Below are 20,701 nucleotides of genomic sequence, written 5' to 3'. Positions count from 1 at the left end.
AGTGAAAGAGTAATGAAGTGACTTGCCAAAAGTAACGCAGAGTGTCTGTGGCAGAGCTGGGACTTGAATCTCATGATGTAACCACATAGCCGGACTTCCACCCCTGCTCAGCACCACAAAACTGATCATTTTTTTAAGGGACTAAAATACTTGGAAAACTTTTAAACCCTTCCAAAACAGTTGCCAATTTTGTCTTATGTACTGGTAGCTAAACCACTGGGTAATTTCCAACTGGAGGGGTGCTGAATCTAATCCTCAGTAAACATTTGACTACAGAATAATAAAAAGGGATGTGGAAAAATAGGGGTTAAAAATAAGTAAGGGGAAATGGCCCTCGCTGCAGAGCCACATTTTAGAGTGTGATTTTTGTTATAAGTGGTTATGTCTAATGAAGTATCAGGCACCCATCATTGTGGAGGCAAAAGCTCAAAAGGTTATATGCAAAGGAGCAGCAAAAATTAACCTTTCAGCAATGAATAGGCTTATGTAGTTCCAAGACCTGCTTCAGTAAGGAGAAGAAAAATGACCTCGAGATCAAAGCTTCTTAAAAACACCCAAAATGCAGGTGCTCGGGGAAGTTTGGAGAGAGAAAAAAGCAGAACAAAATGTTTACGCTTCAGCAACTGCTACATGACGGCTTCTCACAGTGACACGTAGTCACGGGGAAATGTTTCCCTGGGGTCAATCTGATAACCAATCTGCCTTTTTTAGCAAGCCCAGATTTCAAAGGCTGTGCAGACCCAGAAGGTCACTCTAACCAGCCCTGCCATGCATCTACTTCACTGTTATTTGCAATCCCGTAGACAGAGCTGCACCGTAAGCCTTTTCCTGAACGGCTGGGACGCACCCATCCGCACAGCGTACGTCCTCACCTTGCAGAAGTCCCATGAGGAATCTGGAGGCAGTCATAAAAATCAGGTGGGCCGAACTGACATAGGTGAGCAGCGGGGTGACGGCAGTGATGAAACCCCAGGCGGAGGCAGAGAGGAGGAGGACTTTTTCTCCTCCTATCCTGAAAGACAGGCAAGCATTACACGAGGAGGGAACACGGGCACAGGATAGGGTTAGGGCAGCGTGCAGCAGGGCAACATGCATGACGCCCAGTGCAGGGCTGGGAAGTCCAACTACATAGAGTGGGAGCAGGGGTATCGGAGAAATCCCCATTTGTTTCCAGCAGCAGTTGCACACAGTCGGGATGAAAGACGGCATTCCAGCTTGCACTGCTTGGGACCAATGATTATTCATTTATAGTGCCTAAGTAGCATGGGTGCTAAATGCAGGCCACAATAGGCAGGTTCTTTGGGTAAATGTGATATCTTTTATTAGACCAACTCAAGTAGTTGGAAAAATTCTTCTTCGCAAGCATTTGGGTATCAATACCATTCGTCTGGCTGAGGAAGCATCCGCAATTGGTGCGTGCTCCTCCTGGATGCAATGAATAGCAAAGAAGCATTTTCCCAACTATTTAGTTGGTCTAATAAAAGATAGCAGCTTTACCGAAAGAACCTTGTCTGCCTATGTCCTTCGACCAACACGGCTCCAATCTACACCCCGGCCACATGAGAAGCACAAAAAGGACCCAGAGGCCAATATCAGATAGAAACAAGGATGGCTTCAGCTGGGAGTTTAAAGCAGGTGGAGTTTAAAGCAGGAGACAGCAGCTCACAAGCAGGGCAGAGATTCCCATCAGGGAATCCCACCCCCAGCCAGGATCCATTTAGCAATGTAAGGAGGAGGCAGTCATGAGTGCATGGTTGAGAAACTCCGGTGCAGTGGAAATTCATGTCGTTGGCCCCGCTCTGTTTTCTTAGCGGATAACAGCATTCACTGTTTCATCTGCCTTAGCATCAGCGCTGCTTGTCTGTTAACATTAGTTTCTTAGAGACACCGTGGTTGCAGACTCTATTAAAGAACATAATGAAACAGCACAGGGCACTGCACAGATAATGGCTTTCTCCAGGCATGTGTTTCTTGCACGAGAATTTACGGGAAAGTCTTCCTCTTCGACGATACTGCAGTTCAGGAAAGGAACTCAAGCAGGTAATTACTAGGATCCCCACCATACAGTTGACTGGGTTTGAGGCTTTTCTTTTGAATGTCATTAACCCACTCAAACAATGCATCACATCCTTCACCCAGACATGACTGGGCGGTGAACAAGCACAGATGTGTGAGGATCTGTGCAGAAATCTTGGGGGGGTGGAAAGGGTCAGAGGGGCTTCAATGAAGAGGAAGGCAGCAGATCTGCAGATGAGATACGGAGCTATTTCCTTGCATGGCAGGGAACATTGCCTTCTCTGGTTGGCTATGAACCGTCTGAAAGTTGCTATCTACACAAGCCCAGTGCTTAACCTTTGGAGAGATGCTTAACCACTTGCGAGCAGCAGATGTGGATCGTGCAACAAGGTTTGCTGCATCTAAGCCATGATCCAAACCACCCGTGAGACAGCCAAAATCTATTGAAATCAATGGAAGGACACCGACTGAGTTACTAGAGTTCGGATCCATCCCAGAAAGCTTTCCTGCCGCTCCACACAGGCCGCCTCTGGGACTAGAAGGAGCATAGCTATGTCCACAGGGCACAATAAGCAGGGTAACCAGCAGCACTGAGTGACAGGCCCAGTTAGCTCACAACCCCCCCTTAATTAGCCTGCTAAAAGCACCATACAGATGTGGTTACACTGCTTCTAGTTCTGGAGGCAGCTGTGTTGTGCTTGAGTCCTCTGCCAGGGGCTGTCATTTGGTGGACTAGATGTGGCCAGTGCGCTTTGGAGTTCATTTTTCAGCCCTCTTCCCCTCCAAGGGGCTAGTGATAAGATTAAAATAGGGAAGGGTAAGACACAAGGCAAGGGGTTAGACAGAAGGGAAGGGGGGGTAGACACAATAAGCACTTGCCAAGAGTTTTTATTGAAAGCCCTGAGCAAGGGATAATAGATGAGAAATTTCCAGTACCGATCACTGAGATGCCCGCCTACAATCTGAGTCAAGCAGTAGCCCCAGAAGAAGCTACTCAGGACGATGCCAGACTGCTTCTTGTCCCATTCAAAGTGACTACTCATGGCCACGGCACAGATGGGCATGGTCACCCTGGCACAGTACAGGAGGCAAGTCCCCAGCAGTAACATCACAGTCCAGGTTCGAGATTCAGGCCTGCAAGGGTCAAGAGAGAGACAGGGAAATAAATGAACCTTAAAGCTGACCGGATGACGATTCCTGTTTCACAATACAGATACACGGGTCAGGCGGGTTTTGTTGCATGCCTTTGCAAGTCAGACAGGTCTATTTTCAAAGAGCTAAAGGTCACAGCAATGGCAGCTTCACACTCTGACACTGATGCTCCAAGCACCTGCCTTAACCTAAATCCAATAGTGGGAGGAATCCCTTGTTTAAGTGTTTCCATAGCAATGATCACAGCATTTGAGATAGATGAATTAGCCCAGGTTGTAGTCTGTGAATTTGAGCACACATCACTTCATTGGCTGCTTCCACAGTCAATACTATTAGAAACTGTTCTTAAAATTTTAAAGTTAAATGAAAAGTTTGCATTCCAAGGCGGCAGATCTGAGGTTCCCTGTCCTGGCAATGTGTTGATCTAGCTGAGAAAGGGAGCGGTGATTCAGGCTTAAGTACTTTATTACACCACCCAACTAGAAGGGAGGTGGAAATAACTTCTTAGTGAGAGAGATAACACAGGGTGTGGGCTCATCAGTCCAGAGGGAGGAAGAAACAGGCCAGGACACACACCTGGTAGGACTTGGTTAACATGTTATTATTAGTGTTTATATTAAGAATACCAGCCCCGCTGAAGAGGTGAACTGGGCTCTGCGCAGGGTTTGGTCTGGATTTTGGAGTAGATTGGAAATGACATCTTTGCTTCTGAAGAATACTTCTGCAGCAAAGACAAAGCTCTCCCTGCAAATGTAGGGCCCAGTTGCGAAATGTGCAACATGTGGGTTGGATCCCTGTGCTTTGGTGTAGCCACTGACTTCAGCCTGGGTCACTCTCTGTGCTGTAAACTGGAGAGGAAGTGAATGCCTTATAGGATGGAGAATTAATCATTATTTATTGCTAGGATAGTGCCCCACCCCAGGGACTGGACACTGTACAGATGTGTGACAAATATTAAGAATATATCATACCTGGGCATTAAGCCATCATGCTTTCCAACCTCATAAATATGTCATCTTTCTCTATTCAAAATGACTTTGTCTAGCTTTCTTATTAAAAAAAGAGTGTTTTATTTTTCTTCCACTAGATATGAGAACAAATCTCAATAGATACGAGAGTCTAGTTATCCCAAAACAGAACCAAACCATTTACAAATTTGCTAAAGAGCCCTGGTATAGAAAGACAGGGAAAAAAAAGAACAGTAAAACATGCCAGACTCCTGTACCCACTGGAAATATAATTGATGATTTGTTTCCTGAAAGGGTGGGTGAGGAGCTCCATGCCAAGTTTTAGCAGGAGTTACTGGCAGTCTTTCACCCTGTGCTTTGGAAGCTTTCTCCCTACACACATACACGTGCACACACACATGCACGCACAGACACACACATGCACACACAGACACACACGCTAACTGAAAAAGTTGCATGGCCTTGCCTATTAACCAACTTGCAGCCTGCCTTACTGACTTAACTAACCTCAACAGTGACAAAGGCTTTTTAAGCACTTTTCAAAGCTGATGTTAGAAGGAGCCAAGGCAGCAGTGAAAGTTGCATTTTCTCACCAAGCCAACGACAATCTTCTATTAACCTGCAAGTAAAACCACTTCCCCCCAACCCTGGTGCTACATCGGAAATCTCTGAGAGAAGCTGCTCTGACCTAGATCTGCTTTAGCGCTACAAAAACTATTAGGGAAACTAGTCCAAATGCAGGTTTGAACCATTGGGTCTGACCATAAAAGGCAGGATATTGAGGCTGGGGCTACAAAATGTAGTGCTTTTAAAAACAAGCTACTTTATGGACCACATGATGAAAAGATCCTCGTTTGACTGGTTCTTCTTTAAGAGAAAATAAACCTGACTCCATCCTGTATCATCATCACAAGGCAGCAAAATGCTACCAGTCTTATTCAGTAGGGATTTCCCCCTGTTTGCATAGAAGCAAGTGACTCTTATGTATCTCTCCTAACCACTTTCCTGCCATTGCTGGCCTTTGGACATACAACAGTTAAGTCTCCTAAGGACTGCTATAGTCAAACCCAAGTTACTGGGCTCAGTATGGATGTAACGCATACAACATAGTGGTCTCTGCTTTACAGGAGGGTAGATCAGATGATCTAGTAGTTTCTTCTGATCTTAAATTCTGTGAAGCTGTGTGAGGTGCAAGGCACAGGAGAAGCATTCCCAGAGTGCTAAGTTATTCTTTATAATATTGCTACATGCTGCTGAACTCTCTTAAGTCTTTGGATTGTGGAAGCGCGAGGTCCTTGCACTCTACTGAGAGCACAGGTGGAAGATGCACATGGGGTTAGGTGTTGGTAGCTAGTTCACAATTCAAAGAAGCCAATGGACAGACCTCCTGAGGCTTCTCTGGCTTTGGGTCAGGCTCAGAGAGAAGTCAGGGCTTATACTATGCATGCAAAGCTTCCTAGAGCACCTTACCCCTACTTTGCACTGATGCAAATGGCTGTACAAGTCATTGGAGAATCAGACCCAGATGTAGGCAAGGAATGTGATCCTCAGCAGGCCAAGGAGCTGGCTTACAACCTTCCCTCTTCAGCCTGATTCTGCAATTAAATAGCAACAACGAGGTACATGGACGGCAGCCCTCTTATTACCAGTGACTCAGCTTCCTGTGTCTGCCTGTCTTACCCTTGATTCATGCATGTAACACTGCACAGGTAACCTGCTGGACAGTCCTACAGCGTTGCAGGTGCAGATGGAAGAAGAAAGGAAAACAGAAGAGTGAGGAAGGATGGTGCCGTGGTCTGGGTACTGGTCTGGGGGAGACTGGTTTAATCCTCAGCTCTGTAAAAAACTCCTGGTGTTTCTTTGGGCAAGCCACTAAAAACCTCTGTTTCTTATGGTTGTAAATGAACTTTTCTTTCTTTTCCATTTCAATTATATGTTTTTAGGGACAAGAGCTCTCTCTTAGTGGGTATCTGTGGATGGCCTGGCCCAGGGGAACCCCAACACCTGCTGGCTGCCTGTAATAGAAATACTGAATAATACAGGTCTCTTTTTTTCCACACTTCCCTTTCCCACTGGATTTTAGACCAAATTCAATGAACAGTTTCTGCTGAGTTTGTTTTAAACTCTTTTAAAATAAATAAATGGCAGATTAGCTCACGAGACCAGAATAGTTTTTATGGTTATTCGGCTTACCCCTATTTATTTTGATTTTTTTTAAGTATATAGCCATAGACAGAGGCAGAAATCCAGTGGAGGAATACAAAGATGACTCCAGAACAGTACTTGCTTCTTAAGCAACCTCTCCAGCCAGAAAATCCACCAACATAAAATATGGAGCGCCAACTATAATTCATCACTCACTGCCCACACCCATCTGAAGCACCCTGCAAGGACAGGGATGTGCTTACATCAGAGGAAAGAGCATTGCCAACGCATTTTCTCCTAATTATAGTTATCATAGCAGCGGCAGATGAGTCAATGCTCTGCCCAGTTCAGAACAGCAACAGGCCAGATTGTTATAGGAAATCTCTGCTGGCTTTATGGGGACACACAAAAACTTTATGCCATCATTCGTTGGGAAAAATCTGTGCATGTCCATCACGTTGTTCATCTGATCAGCCAAAGGGGCTTTACAGATATTAGTAAGTCTCCCTCGTTTGATAAGCAAATACAATGTATGTGTTGTAGAGAAGTCCCAAAAAGGCAGATCTAGAAGTGACTTGCCAAAGCCACTACGTGGCCAAGTGGGAACGAATCCTCAGTTTTTGACTCCCTGCCCCATGCTCTGTTGACTCTTCGGTCCCTTGCTCTCTGTAGGAGTCGGGGAGGTGCTGGGAGCGACGGGCAGGCAGCAGCGCCAGATCCTGAAGTGTCTTCAATCTCTGACTTCAGCAAAAAATGAGGGGAAATCTATCTGCTCTGGAAAGGAACTAGATGCAAGTCAAGCAAGCCTTGCCTGGGTGAAAGCTTAGCTCCTCAAAATTGCAGGGCGATCCCAAATGTGAAATAAAATGCCACAGCTTCAGCACTTTGGGGCATTATCAGGGGCACGTGTATACGGAAAGGAAGTTCATTTGGTGGAAAGCAATATCTAGATGCTCATTCAGACGCACCGATGTTGGAGCAGCTGTTACCCACCCCGGCGCTGATTTGGTTTGCCGACTCCAGCTGCCAGATCTGATCCCCTCGGGTCTTCTCCCTGTAACACAGACTTGTCACCTATAAAGCAGTCCCAGCTCTCAGGCTGGTAGCAGCGCAGCTTGGAAGTGTCCAGTCCTTTCCCAACAAGCCGAATACTTTAGGTGAAAGCAAACCCGGCTCTCAATGTTTGTATCAGCCGATGGAGGTGCTTATCGATTCCTTAGGATGACTCAGAGCCTCCCAGGGCAAAAATTACCGGTGTTTCGTGTGAGTCCAAAGAAAGCCAGCAACAGAGCGCCTCTTCTATTTTCAACGTGTTTTCGTGCCGGAGGAATTTCTCCAGTAGCTGACACCGAGCAAATATTTGCTCAACTTTATTTCTCTTCGCTTGGCCGTATTCCTTTCCCTCCCTTTGCGATTCTGCCTGTTTACAGCCATTTCAGGCCACTTTTCAAATGGACTAGAGGGAGGTCAAGCTATCGTGAGACTGCAATTACTACTGGAGCCAGAGTTGTGTACGTGCATATCATTTTAGGAGGACAAAGAGTGGTATTTAGACATCAAGGCTAAGAACAGGCTCCTTCACCTACATGGCCAGCCACCTTAGACAATTGCTGCTTGTTTTTCTAACAAGGGGTTACAGTAGCAGGAAGCATAAACCCAAGTCTTAGCCCCTGGGAAGGTTGCTTGGTGAAGCCACGCAGACTGGATTTGCACTCAAGAGATTCATCACCAAAGTAATGGTCCATGTGGGCCATTGCAACATGGGACTGCAGTGTCTTTTTTTTCCCAGTGCTAAGAACCAAGCAGAATTTGTCGGTGTTGCTGCTGGGAGAGAAGGAAGGGCCGCGGGGTAAGGGAAGCACCGGAAAGTTACCTGAAAGTTTGGGAAGGGCAGCTGGAGAAGTAGGACAAAATGCACGAGAAGAACTGCGGAAGGGAGGTAAAAAATACACTGAAGAAATGACAAACAAAAGCAGCAGCATTAAGAGGAGGACAAAGACAGGAAAAAACCCCAAAGCTGCAAAGATAAGTGGTTATCTCGCTCCCTGCACTTGAGCTGCAGGAAGGTTTTGGGTAGATGCCTGGCATGTCTTCTGTTTCGGTCTGAAAAGAAAATCTATGTCCCTTTCCTCAATTCATAATCCTTATCTCTGTGTGACAGAAACTCATTCATTTGGGCGAGGAGTTCAATCCGCAGCGTGGTGTTGGCTTGTTTCTATCTCTTATTTTAAAACCTCTGTACAACACATTTGACAGCACCCATCTGTGCAGAGCACCAGCAGATCCCGCTACAGGGACCTGCTGCGACCGGCCGAGAGACTTCCCTTTCCTGCCCATCTGTTTCCTTTCCCGCTCTAGTCTTGTTTGCTTCGAAGGTGAGCTCTCCGAGGCAGGTGACATATCGGTGCGTGTGCACGTAGGGACAGACATTACACAAAACCCGGTATAAGCGACTGGAAACCGGTACAAATCTGTAATCCGACAAAGTTCAGTGCACGTAAACCGCTTTCAACAAATGGCCCAAACTGGCTTGAGATAAACCTGGATGGATGTAATGTCAGACTTCACTGATTTAGGTTAAATCAGTTTATTGAACTTCTGTCCAAGATCTCCTCCAAATTCAAGTAAACTCACAGTTACCCAGCATCCCAGAATGCTTTGCACCTTCCCTGCAAACCCCCTGCACCCCACAGGGTGGGTGGGCTAGACTTGGCCCAAGGGGTCTGCTCTAGCGCCCCCCGGCTTCTGGCCTGGGCCTCTGCAGGCATGTGGCTGCATTTCCTGAATCAAAAGTGAATGTCTGTTCACTTGCTTATGGGGTCAATCTACACCGCTTAGACCAGGGGTGGGCAAGATGTGGCCCGCGGGCCGGATGCAACCTGCCAGGCCATTCTATCTGGTCCATGGGACCCCTAAAAAATTTAGAAAGTTAATATTTATCTGCCCCTGGCTGCCTTGCCAAAACTCAGTAAGCGGCCCTCCGCCTGAAATAATTGCCCGCCCCTGGCTTAGACTAACCTGTGGAGATTGAACCTTGGTCTTTTTTACTGTACTTAGCCACAGTGCCGGGCACAACTGCGCCAAGATCTTCTTGGGGAAGAAGAATATTCAGTAAAAGCCGTTGGAAACTTTTCATCAGTAGTTTTTTTTCCTCCTGATTTTGACTGAAAACAATCAACTAAGCTCTCCTGCCAACTGATTATTTCTGTTCTCTTAGTAGCTCTCTCAGAAGGCTGATCAAAACCTCATTAAATAACTAGACTCCAACCAACCAACCAAAAACCTAGACTCATCAAACCAGATTTTCAAATGTATTTAGCTGCCTGACACCCACAGATTTCCCAACACCTCTGGGCTCTAGCAAGTGAACAGAGCCGTTGTACTGTGTGGGGTAGGGAAGGTTTTAGATTCAGCTGCTCTTCACAAGGCAGGAGACGAGCCACCTCTTTCCCCCCGTATGCACCGACACTCGTGCATTCATTGTTTACTAAGAATCACACGTCTTTTTGAAATAAGAATACAAATTCCCACCACCAGGAGATTTCGGTTTTGCAAGACATCTACCGATTAGGCATAGCTCTTATCAGCCCCAAGCATCTCACTGTTAGCCAAATAACTCTCACAGCAATCAGCTAAGTCACTGGAACAGCTGCAAACTGATGCCAAAAAGTGAACTGGACTCACACCGCAGAGAAAGTCACTTTGTCATTAGATGTTAGAACATGGTATTGCTTTGCCTCCTAAAACTGTGCTCACACCACAAGAGCGCCCTGAATGTATATACGTTACTGTTGTTAAAAACATTCATTTTTGCTTCGTTACCCAGGCCCGGATTATTAGTTACAGAGTCTCAGACAAGATAAATGAATAGTAGTGGCAGTAGTCGTCTTTTGAGCCCATCTAGAGACGGCCATCAAGAAGCTGGTACCTCTTGTGATAGAAAACATACAACCTCCACGTGGCACAAGATTTATACAACTAGGCTCTTTCACAATATTTGAGCCAGTTGTTCAATATTACGTACACGTGGAGCAAAATACAAAACTACCAGGGATATGTGTAATGCTTCCCAAATCAACTCAGGTTCGAACGAAAACTACCAGTGCAGCAGAATTCCCTGCTAATTAATACTGAGCAGTGATACCTTTCTCAAACATGATTTTCTTAGAGGGGTCTAGCTTTAAGCACTTACAATCGACACCCCACTGAGGACATTCAGCACAGATACACGGCTGGGGGCAGGAAACAGCTGTCTACTTTTTTCTTTTAAGTTACTCTTCTTTTTTTTTTTTTATTTGGAGGAACAACTATTGTGCTGTCTGCATTAAATCTTAATCAGCTACTATTGCCAGTGTAAACATAATTACTAAGACATTTTATTAAAAAGCTCATAATGGCTTAAATGACATGCAGGGCAAACTAAATATAGATCCATCATGACTCAACTCTTTGCATTGTACATGTAAGTGTTGCATTTTCTTTCTCTGTCAAGTAGTTCGGCACTATCTTTACTATTAACATACCGCCTGATTGAAACAGCAGTGATTTATAAGGAAGGCAGCTTGTGTCCATCTTAGACCCATCACCACAGGCGTAGAGGAGCTCACCAGCTGGGTTAGGATAAGTCTTCTAACACCCCAGGGGGATAGGCAGCACTAGCATCTCCTCCGTATAGTGGGAGAACTGAGGCACAGAGCGAATAAGTGACTTGCCCAAGGTCACATAGGAAGTCTGTGGCAAAGCAGAGAGCTGCACACAGGTCTCCTGAGAAGCAAGCCAGCACCCTCCCACCTAGCCTCTCTGTACAAAGTGACACCCTCCCCTCCAAAGTGACTCTCCCTATGCCTGAAGAAGGGCGTTTGTGCCCGAAAGCTCTCACAGACCAAGTTTTCCAACTATTTAGTTGCTCTAATCAAAGAGATCCCATTTACCCAAAGAACCTTGTCTGCCACCCTCCTTTTTAGGGGTGTAGGTTGTAGCCGTGTCGGTCTAAGGACACAGGTAAATCTGAAACCTTTTATTAAACCAACTCAAACAGTTGGAACAATTCTTCTTAGCAAGCGTCTCTTCCCCTCCCTTTTACACGCTCCAGCGGGTAGGTTCAGCTCCCCACCAAACCCCTCGAGCTCGGGGGCTTGCCAAAACTTCTCAGCGTCCCAAGAAGAAAACTGCCAAAGCCCCGCATCTTACCTGGACCAGTAGCAATCTGCATTCCCATCTTTTCTCGTGCCTTCCTGACAGGGAGGCTTCCCAGGCTGCTGGGGGTGGCAGTGGTGCAAAGAGCCATACACCTGGAGAGCATTTTTGCTGCCACTCGAGGCCATTCAAAGATCTGTAACTGGGTTTTTGAGTGGCAGGGCTCGGCCGGCTGGCTGCTGCAGCTGCAGAAGAAGGATGCTGGCCGGGGGGATGCTGGCACAAAGGCTGGAGAAGTCCCCGGAGCAACAGGCGGGTTTCAGGCCGAGGAGGGCAGGCGGGGGGCAGCGGAGGGAGGTCCCATGGCAGCGATCTGCGGGGGATTTTGTGCAATACAAAGTCCACGTGTCAGTTTGCAGCGGCTCTTCCTGGTGGAGCTCTTCCAGGAAGCGGCTGCAGCCCGGGGGCAGGACGTCTGCAAGCCGGGCTGCGCTCCCAGGGCTGGGGCACGGGTCCTGCGGGCGTCTCCCCGCAAGGGATGCAGCGCTGGGACCCGGGCCTTTGGGAGGAGCAGAAACAAAGCAAGGCAGGAGGGGGTGGAAAGCCATCCATCCCCTTTCGCAGTGGCATTCCCCCCCCCAAAAAAGACCAATTTTCCCAACTATTTAGTGGGTCTAATCAAAGAGATCACATTTACCCAAAGAACCCAAGGAAGGGGATGGGTGGCTGCAGACAAGCAGGAGCCAGGAAGGAAGTGACTTCAACCTGCCTGCCCAGAGAGATCCAGCAGTGCCGGGAGAGGTGCTCGCAGGTGCTGAAGCTGCACAGATGAGCCGGATCCTGCAAGGTGGAAAGACCAAGCCTGGGCTGGGTGCCTGGCACTTCAGAGGATCGGCCCCGTGCAGCACAGATGGGTTTGAATGTCTGCAAGGCAAATAGGTGAGCGATCCCAATCATGCTCCTAGGAACCTCCTCCAAATGGCATTATGTTTGGGGAAGAGATTTGTGTTGCCAGCACTGAGTCGCTGGACCTGATATCGCCTGCGGACGGCTGCCTGACTCTTGGCTCCCAAAACCGATGCTTAGTAAGGGCCCAGTGCCAGGTTATGACATGCTGAGGTCTTAGACTATGTCCCCCATCTGATAAAAATAATCCAATGTATGCATATTTTTGTCACATTAAAATGAAAACATCCATAGAGAGTCGTTCTCCCATATCTCCTTTATCTACCAACTGATTATTATAAAACTTGGTATTGAGTCAGGGTTGGGTTTTTTTCTTATTTAGTGGCCGCTCATATTCATTCATAGATTCATAGATGTTATGGGCTGGAAGGGACCTTGCAGATCATCGGGTCCAGCCCGATATTGTGAGGCCCTAAACTGTATCTTAAGTAGTTTAAGCCTAAATCCAGCACTGTAAGGGCCTGAGATCTGGCGGTGATCAGAAGAAATGCTGCAAGGACATATTGAAGTCAGATCTCAAGAAAATGCATGCCTGTGTCAAGACTTGGGAGGACCTGGCTGCCAACCGACTCTGATGGTGCTGCTACCTCAACCAAGCAAGCATCTCACCCACGAAGCAGAGAAGAGAAAGTGGAGGAAGGAAAAGGAGAGAAATCCTAGGCCATGGCTTACCCCCACTGCAGAAAGACCTGCAATTTCTGCGGCTGTGGCTGCAGCTCAAGGATTAGACCCTTAAGTCACCTCAAGACCCATCAATGAGCCATGGTAGAGATCCTTCTTGAATCGAAGGATTGCCCACAACGCCAAGGAAGAGGGAGTCTAAAGCTGCCTTCCATACTCAGCCTCTGTTCCCTAGTGCTGCCGGTCCAAAATAGATCCCCAAAGATCTTGTGACTTAAGCCTTAAGGCTGCTGATTTTTTTTCAAAGGGATCTGGGGCTGCCAAACTCAGAGCAGTTCCTCCCCACAACAGCAAGAGCCATAACCCGTAGAAGGAATTACAATTGCACACCTGAGGACAGGCTAGTGATCCAGGCTGACTTGGATAGACTTCCTGCACCTGGGGCAGGGGGCCGGACTTGATGATCTTCGAGGTCCCTTCCAGCCCTAATGTCTATGAATCGATTAACCTATTTGTAGCCATTCTTCGATTACGACAACCCCATTTCCACCCATCTCAGGGCAGTGCCTACCTTCGGTGCTCTCAGTTACTGAGATTCCTGTTTGTGGGTTGACATTAGCACGTCCATTTGGAAAGGCACCTGCATGCATTTCATCTTGGAAGTTGAAGCAAATGGTTCCTCAAGTTTCCAAGGGGGAAGGTAAAACAAAGGTGCAGGTGAACTCCACAACAGACAGCAGCTCTCAGACTAGGGGGATTCACTGCGGTTGGTTTAAATACAACTTAGCACCCAAAATAAAAAGAATGGAACATGCACGCATGCATGAGTGAGTGAGTGAATGGATTTGTACCCACTTTTATTTCAGTGAGGCTAGCTTGTTTAGTTCAGAGCATGCGGTCTTATTGGAAGGCTGGAGGACTGGAGTATTAAGATGGGTTCTAGGCTTCCAGTCTGCCATTAGACTCCTGTGTGGAAGCAAGGGGGTGAAATACCAAGTCTCTGAAGGCCAAACCCAGGGCCATGTCTCCACCCAAAGCAAAAGGATATGAGAGTCCCTTTAGGAAGCTGAACCATAAAGACAGAGGATCTTACTGAACAGCATTTTAGGCAGGGCTACATGTGTGGATAAGAAACTGCAGGGGAAGCTTATGGACGACTTGAACAAGCCTGGCACCTGAGTCTCGGGAAAGGCAAAAGTTGTTGGGGTGGGTCCACCGTAAAAGAAGCAGGATGCTACAAGCAAGCAAAGTCTCTCTGGCTTAATTTGTCTATGAAACCAGAGCTACACATGCCCCATGTAACCACACAAGGTTGCCTCAAGTACCCGATTCCTTCATTTAAAATGTAAAAACCCCTGAACTCTGACTAGCTGCTTGGGTTAAAAATATCACAGAGATGAGGTTTAGAGTTTGAGCACCTAAAAAAGGTGCTACGGTTAATGCTCAGAGACAACACCTACAGTGGAATATGCTACAAAAGGGTTGGTTTTGCTAGTTTTAATTCCTTCGGTAGCAATATTGAGGCAAGGGATGTACCAGACAACTCTCTTGAAAGGATGTTGACATAATACTTTGCATTACAGTAACTGGTGTGGTAATGATGAAGAGCGTACGGTAACAATTTTATTTTTTACAATGGTTTTGGGAGCATTACGTGACAGTTATGGGATTGGTAGCAGTAGGGAACGAATGAACTATTAACCACTGGGCAGAATCCTTATAATGATATTTAGATACTGTTCAAAGATGCTGATGGAGGGACTCGGTTTTTTCCAGAAGAGGGAGCTGTACCACGTAAGACAAGGTGATATCAAGAGTTTTATCAGTGATGGCAAAGGTTGGTACTTCTGAAAAACAACATGGGTTTGGGATGAATTCTAGGAGGGAAGAGAGTAAGCAAAAACCGGAAGATGCTACAAATTACATGCAAATACCCAAAGTTCAAAAGTGAGGTGTAAAAACTCAGACAGAGCTAGGGCAGGCTGCAAAAAACAATAATAATTTTGTAAGAAGAAATTTTTAAAGGGCTAGATCAATATTTACAGGAGAAACAAAGTACAAACAGCGCATATGAAGGTAGACAGGGCAGAAATTGAAAGGGCTAATACAGCAAAACCGATCTAGGCATTTATGTTAGACCCAAGCACCTCATCCACCCTACACATACGCTAGAATGGAAGCTGTTACTTTATTCAGCTTTTTCTAGCCTGTAATTAATCCCACATGAAAATTGTTAAGTCTTTTGTATACTTTCCATCCATTTTTTTTAAAGACATGCTTCAAGCATAGTTAGTCTTTCACTGGAAAATGTTAACCCATTGCTGACATGAACAGCTTTCACTTGCAAAATGGGAAAGACCTAGCTAGGAGGATAAGCCGGGTACAACGATCAAAGGAAAATATAGTTAACTAAGACACTGTCTATAGATGCTGGTGTGGAAGTCCAAGGAAAAGGTTATCTTATGCTCCTGTGCAGAGTCCCAAGTGCATTACAAATATATGGAGGGTGGGATTATTAAGATTGGTTTTGATATAAGACAACTTACCTCATAGTATTAGTTCCTGCTTGGTCCAATTCCGCAATGATTGAAAGTTATAAGTTTGTTGTATCAGTCCCCTAACTGAACTACTGATTACAATTGGGTATTCCACCTTCCCTTCAGGAGTGGGTTTTTTTCAGAATATAGGTAAGAAGTATGGGACTGGGGTAGGCCAATGTGGAGAAGTTGGACCTGAGGCTAGCCTGTACGTGTTTAGAAAACCGGACTTTGTCTCTCTAAGGTTCCAACTTCACACCATTTACAAGTGATACTTTCACTTACAGGGCTCAGTTGTGAACCAGGCCTTAAGCTGTCTCTCTCTACAGTTTTGGTAAAACTATTTCCAACTAAAAAATTCTCTCCTTCCATCACTCATCCCCAATGCTGAAACACTTAGGCTAGAGAAGAATATGCTCCATTTGACACAAAGTTTATTGTACTTAATCTCCTTCTTTGCTGCTATATACAGTAGAGAAAGATAGGACAGGCAAGGAAAACTGAATATTAATGTAAGTTTTTATTTGCTCTAGAACAGTAATATTCCAGGTAAAGCAACCCTTACAAATCATCACTTTCACATTAAAAAAAACCCCATTAGGAAGTACTTGTCCAGATAGAAATATTTGGATGTAACAAGCGTGGGAACTTTTTTGACCCATTTATGACAATTTACACACTGGCTTTGTATCACTAGCTCCTGAACATGATTGGGTTAGTACAAATGTGTACTCAAGTACCAAACTAAATCCATATATATGGATAGGGGCAACAAATGTTTTAAGTGGCTTCCTCTGATGACAGATGATTTATTGTCATGATGATACTACCACTGGGGAGAAAACACCCCAACACTCTCCTGGCTCTGTACGTAAAGGGACTGCTCTGGTTAAATTTGGCTGCTTCATACCAGCCTAAGGACTCTACATGTTAATAGCTGCTGGCTTGTTTTGAAAAGGCCAGGCTGCATTGCTGCAAATACTTACTGGCTGCATCATTTCTTTAAGACGTAGAACTCCCAAAAAGGATTTTGAACCCACATGGAGTTGCTTTGCAGCCATAACAAGCAAGGGTGTTCTAGCCTGGAAGCCCGTTGTAGAACAACAGGACCAAGTTAAGACTAGGTCCTGGCAACTAGTAAGGGCATTCCTAAAAAGGCTGCCTGCAGGCCAGGGCCATCAAGAAAATCTGTGACACAGACTGCTCTCCAACTTAATGTCTTCATGCTAGAAGGTATTTTGAAATAAGCTGAGGCAAAACACAATTTTAAAAACATAGTTTAACTTGCACTTAACTATACAAACCAGAGAGATTTTACAAAAAAAAAAAGCTTGAACAAAAAGAAGCATTTGGGACAGTACAACTGAAGAACAAATGTCAGTGTTATCTTCATGTTTGGTTAAAAAAAAAAATTTCATATGCATCCACACACACACACACACACACACACACACACACACTCTGACAAACTTCCTCATGTGCTTGGGCTGTTGAAGTTAAAATTGCGAGAGTGAGACATTATTCAAGACGAGATTCCACCTCAGTTTGCTTTTCAGATAGCTTCCTACTAATGAGTTATGTCTGCTTCTCCAAGAGTTCAAGACAAAAATTCCATCCTTATGTTCTCCTTCATAGTGGTTTCCAGGCAACAACTACCAGTTCTTCCCTGGTAATGCAAGAGGTTAGACAGCTCTGTAATGAGTACTTCGGAAGAAAAGCTCTTCTCTTAGTATTTCACATATATGGAAATCCATCACTCCCTGCCCTTCATGAATGGCTCTAATGTACAACAGACACAAGTACAAATGTACCTTTCCAATTGGACCGGCAAAACAGAAATATAGTAACTACCAAGAGGTAGAAATAATTAGGCAGCTTTATCACTCTGAGAGGTGTAAAGTTTATCTCCTAATCAGAATATATTTGCCAAGGTTTTTTTCTCTTTCTTTCTTTTTTACAAAGGACAAGGTAGGATATTTCACAATGATGCAACTACTTTATGTTCACAGCATTAATGCAAAAAAGCCTTTGTTTTTGGCAAGGAAGAGGGTAGGAGAGGGGTGAGTGAGTAGCTCCTGACATTTCATTACTATATGTTTGCCGTCACTGAGTTCAGAACAAAGCATAGATGCTGCCACGCCATTCATACAAAAGTTATTTGTACCTTCTTAATGATATGTAAAGTGGAACAAAAATATACCTGTATATATTTTACACTAAGAGCAAACTGATCAAAGTGGCATTTAATGTTATTTGTCAAAGTGGTTATCTAACAATAATGGGGTTAACAAAAACCCATTCATTAGTAGTCACCAAATAAGACATTTCTCATGCATATGACAAATTCATTCGTGTATTGACAGAGGTCTGTTTACGGTGTACAATATTTCCATAAGTTATGTTTCACAGCCCCTACCATTCCAGAATATTTCAAACAGATAATATATTATATTTGTATATGCAAACTATTTTATATACACTAATATAAAGATCCTTAGAAGTACCATTATGACTACCTTTATGCTTTCTGTAAAATGCATAGCTTTCAAATATTTTCTTGCAGTTACCAAAAACTTTACAGATTAAAGCTGCTTATCAATGTGGCATGTTCATAAAAACAAAGTGAAATAATCCTATACTAAAATTTTATATTAAACCCCCTAGAAAAACATGTTTATTTTTAATGGAAAAAAACCAAGCTAGTGAAAATTCAAGTAATCTATGCTCAGTATCTGCCCAATATACTCTAATAATTAATGGAGCATTTTAAAAGTATAGTGAACTTCTCAGCCAGGACTGCAGTACTGCATTTCTCATGGAGAAAAATGCTAGTCATGCCACAAAAATGCACTTTCCATTTCATCCTGGAGAAGCTTTAGATGAGATTCAGCACACAAGGGTCAGATGGGAGAAAAACTGTCAGTTGTACATGAAGAAATTAAATCTAGTTCCAGTTTCATTTTTGCAGTTTGTTATTAAACAAGGTTATATTAACCATACAGATTATTGCAAACAGAGTAATATACATGGTCTTTAAAAAGCAACTGACTGAAAACAAATTTACATCATAGACATTTAGGTAAACTGTTAGAATAATCAACCAGGGTGAAGTAAAGCCTACCCATTACAGCAGGTGGGAGCCATTGATAGCTCACTACTGTTTTGTAGGGATTATAAAATAATTGTGCATGGTGAATGCCTCAGTGGCAAAACGATCAGTAGTAAAAATGGGACAGAACCATAGTCTCCTTTTGTTACACCCATCATCTAGCTTATCCTTGGTGTTCTGTATCTCTCTAACTGCTTTATAGACAACTGTCTCCCCAGAAAATAGCTACACAAGTAAACGGTGTTCACAGTAATGCAATGAGTAACAGATTTTGTTAGCTTGTTTCCCTAAGTCATATGTATCTGCAAAGCTTTATACAGTTAAATGCGTAAGTATTCCAGTAAAGTAAGTGAAAACTAAGTTTAATCCTACAGGGTAATAGCTACCATACACGACTAGAGCATCTACGCTATGTGACTGGTATGACATAATTCATATTGTATTGCGTATTGTGATGTTCTGCTATTTCCTCCAAACTGGTCTTTGTTCAGCAGTTCTGCAATAACTCAATACCATTTGCAACAATTCAATGCACTGTTTTACAGGATCTAGCTCTTGATTTGGCAAGATTAGTGCTAAATACTACTGGATATACCAGTACACCGTGCTGTAAAAGTCATACACACAGCAAAACCTTCTATACCCAGATGAAAAAAAAAACAACCCAAAATGATCAGGGCTTCACATGTAAGATAAGAATTATTGTTATAACTTTCCTAACTGGAGTGGGGAAAAAACCAACCAATATTACAGGGGAAGATGAATTCTACATCTCTTGGAACAGATATGGAAAAAGGTTTTACAAACAACTGTTCTGTTCAGCCAAGGCATAAGATGCAAGAATAACTAGCCTTACAAACGACATCCCTTATAGTTAAGAGCCAATCTGCAAGTAGAAAGGCAGATTCTGTACAAAAGCTGACACTCAATCAAGCCTAGAATGGACCTCAATCTCTGGGGATTGCATCACATCCTTTGTTTACAAAAGGCTGTAGTAACCAGCTGACATTGTAACAATGTCTAAGGTGGACATTTATACAGGGAAATAAATCCCTGATCAAAAACCCCAGTTACTAAATATAATGCAACGCCTGCTTTGAAGAGGCCATTCTGGTCTTTCTTGAAATTAAAAAGAAACTTATTTCCAGCAATACTTTTTTTGTAAAAAGGTGGGTCACTGATCCATTGCAAACATAACTCTCACCATATAAAGCACCAGAGTCAGAAACAAGTCCTTAAATTATGATTTACAAGTTTATACACTATTTCCTAGGCAAGACATTGACCTTAAGTTACGTTTATAGATGAAAATTGGCCAGTAGTTAGTTTTAAGGGGAATACACGTCTGCCTATAACTTAAAGTAGAAAATATTCACTGCTCTATATACATTTCAAATGGGAGACAGTTAAACTTAACTGAATTGTTGCCAATATAACTGGTTGGCCACTAAACTAAGCATCAGTAGCCAACTAGAATCCTCGAGTACTGTACTCTTAAAAATGTTGTTTCTGTTCTTGTTTAGTTGGTTTTTAAAATATGTATTATAGTGCATAGCCTAAATCAGACTTTCCAAGAGATACAGTGCCTTTCAATGCAGTTTTGCAGCATTTAAAAGGGATTCTCCCTTTAAATAAGATGTTCATTGGAAAAAAAAAATCTGAATTGAGTGCTGTACTGTAGTAAAAATATTTCAGTCACAGACTGATATAAAGTATACTGTGCAGAACTTAAACTGCTTGGTGTCCATCTGCACACATTTACTTGGGTTCTTCAATTGTCCCCTTGCTGAGGTCTGTCATTTTGGGATATTTGACTTTCTTCTGGTCCAGCTCATTCTGCGCCCACAGTAGTAATTTCAGTAATTTGGCCAACTTGGGTGTAGATTCACGGTTTTCATAGTCTAGAACAGCTTGGTTAACTTCACTCCATACCTGGAAAAGAAATACTGAATTTAGTAGTAATTCTCTAGATTAATTGAGAGAGAATGCCCAAAGTACAAAGTGCTGCTCTCATGATCTCACTCTGTGTGGCTTTTGAGTTCCAATCAACA

At 44.0% G+C, this 20,701-nt stretch overlaps 2 protein-coding genes across 2 annotated transcripts in view; both read right to left on the bottom strand.

Moving 5' to 3' along the window:
- Positions 1-11,769, bottom strand: part of SLC17A9 (solute carrier family 17 member 9) — a 21,263-nt gene extending 9,494 nt beyond the window's left edge. Inside the window, exons 1-3 of the mRNA XM_025201738.1 lie at positions 11,472-11,769; positions 2,953-3,150; positions 873-1,012 (exon numbers count right to left, since the gene is read on the bottom strand). Of these exons, the coding sequence (XP_025057523.1) occupies positions 873-1,012; positions 2,953-3,150; positions 11,472-11,605 (472 nt within the window). The 5' untranslated portion in view covers positions 11,606-11,769. The remainder of the gene's footprint in view (positions 1-872; positions 1,013-2,952; positions 3,151-11,471) is intronic.
- Positions 11,770-16,051: 4,282 nt separating this feature from the next.
- GID8 (GID complex subunit 8 homolog) overlaps positions 16,052-20,701 on the bottom strand; it is a 7,479-nt gene continuing 2,829 nt past the window's right edge. The window contains exon 4 of the mRNA XM_006021635.3: positions 16,052-20,582. Within this exon, the coding sequence (XP_006021697.1) occupies positions 20,409-20,582 (174 nt within the window). The 3' untranslated portion in view covers positions 16,052-20,408. The remainder of the gene's footprint in view (positions 20,583-20,701) is intronic.

Source organism: Alligator sinensis, unplaced genomic scaffold, assembly GCF_000455745.1.
Source record: "Alligator sinensis unplaced genomic scaffold, ASM45574v1 scaffold752_1, whole genome shotgun sequence".
Taxonomy (NCBI): Eukaryota; Metazoa; Chordata; order Crocodylia; family Alligatoridae; genus Alligator; species Alligator sinensis.
Note: the sequence above shows the minus strand (reverse complement) of the source record. Positions and strands in the feature narration are given on the sequence as shown.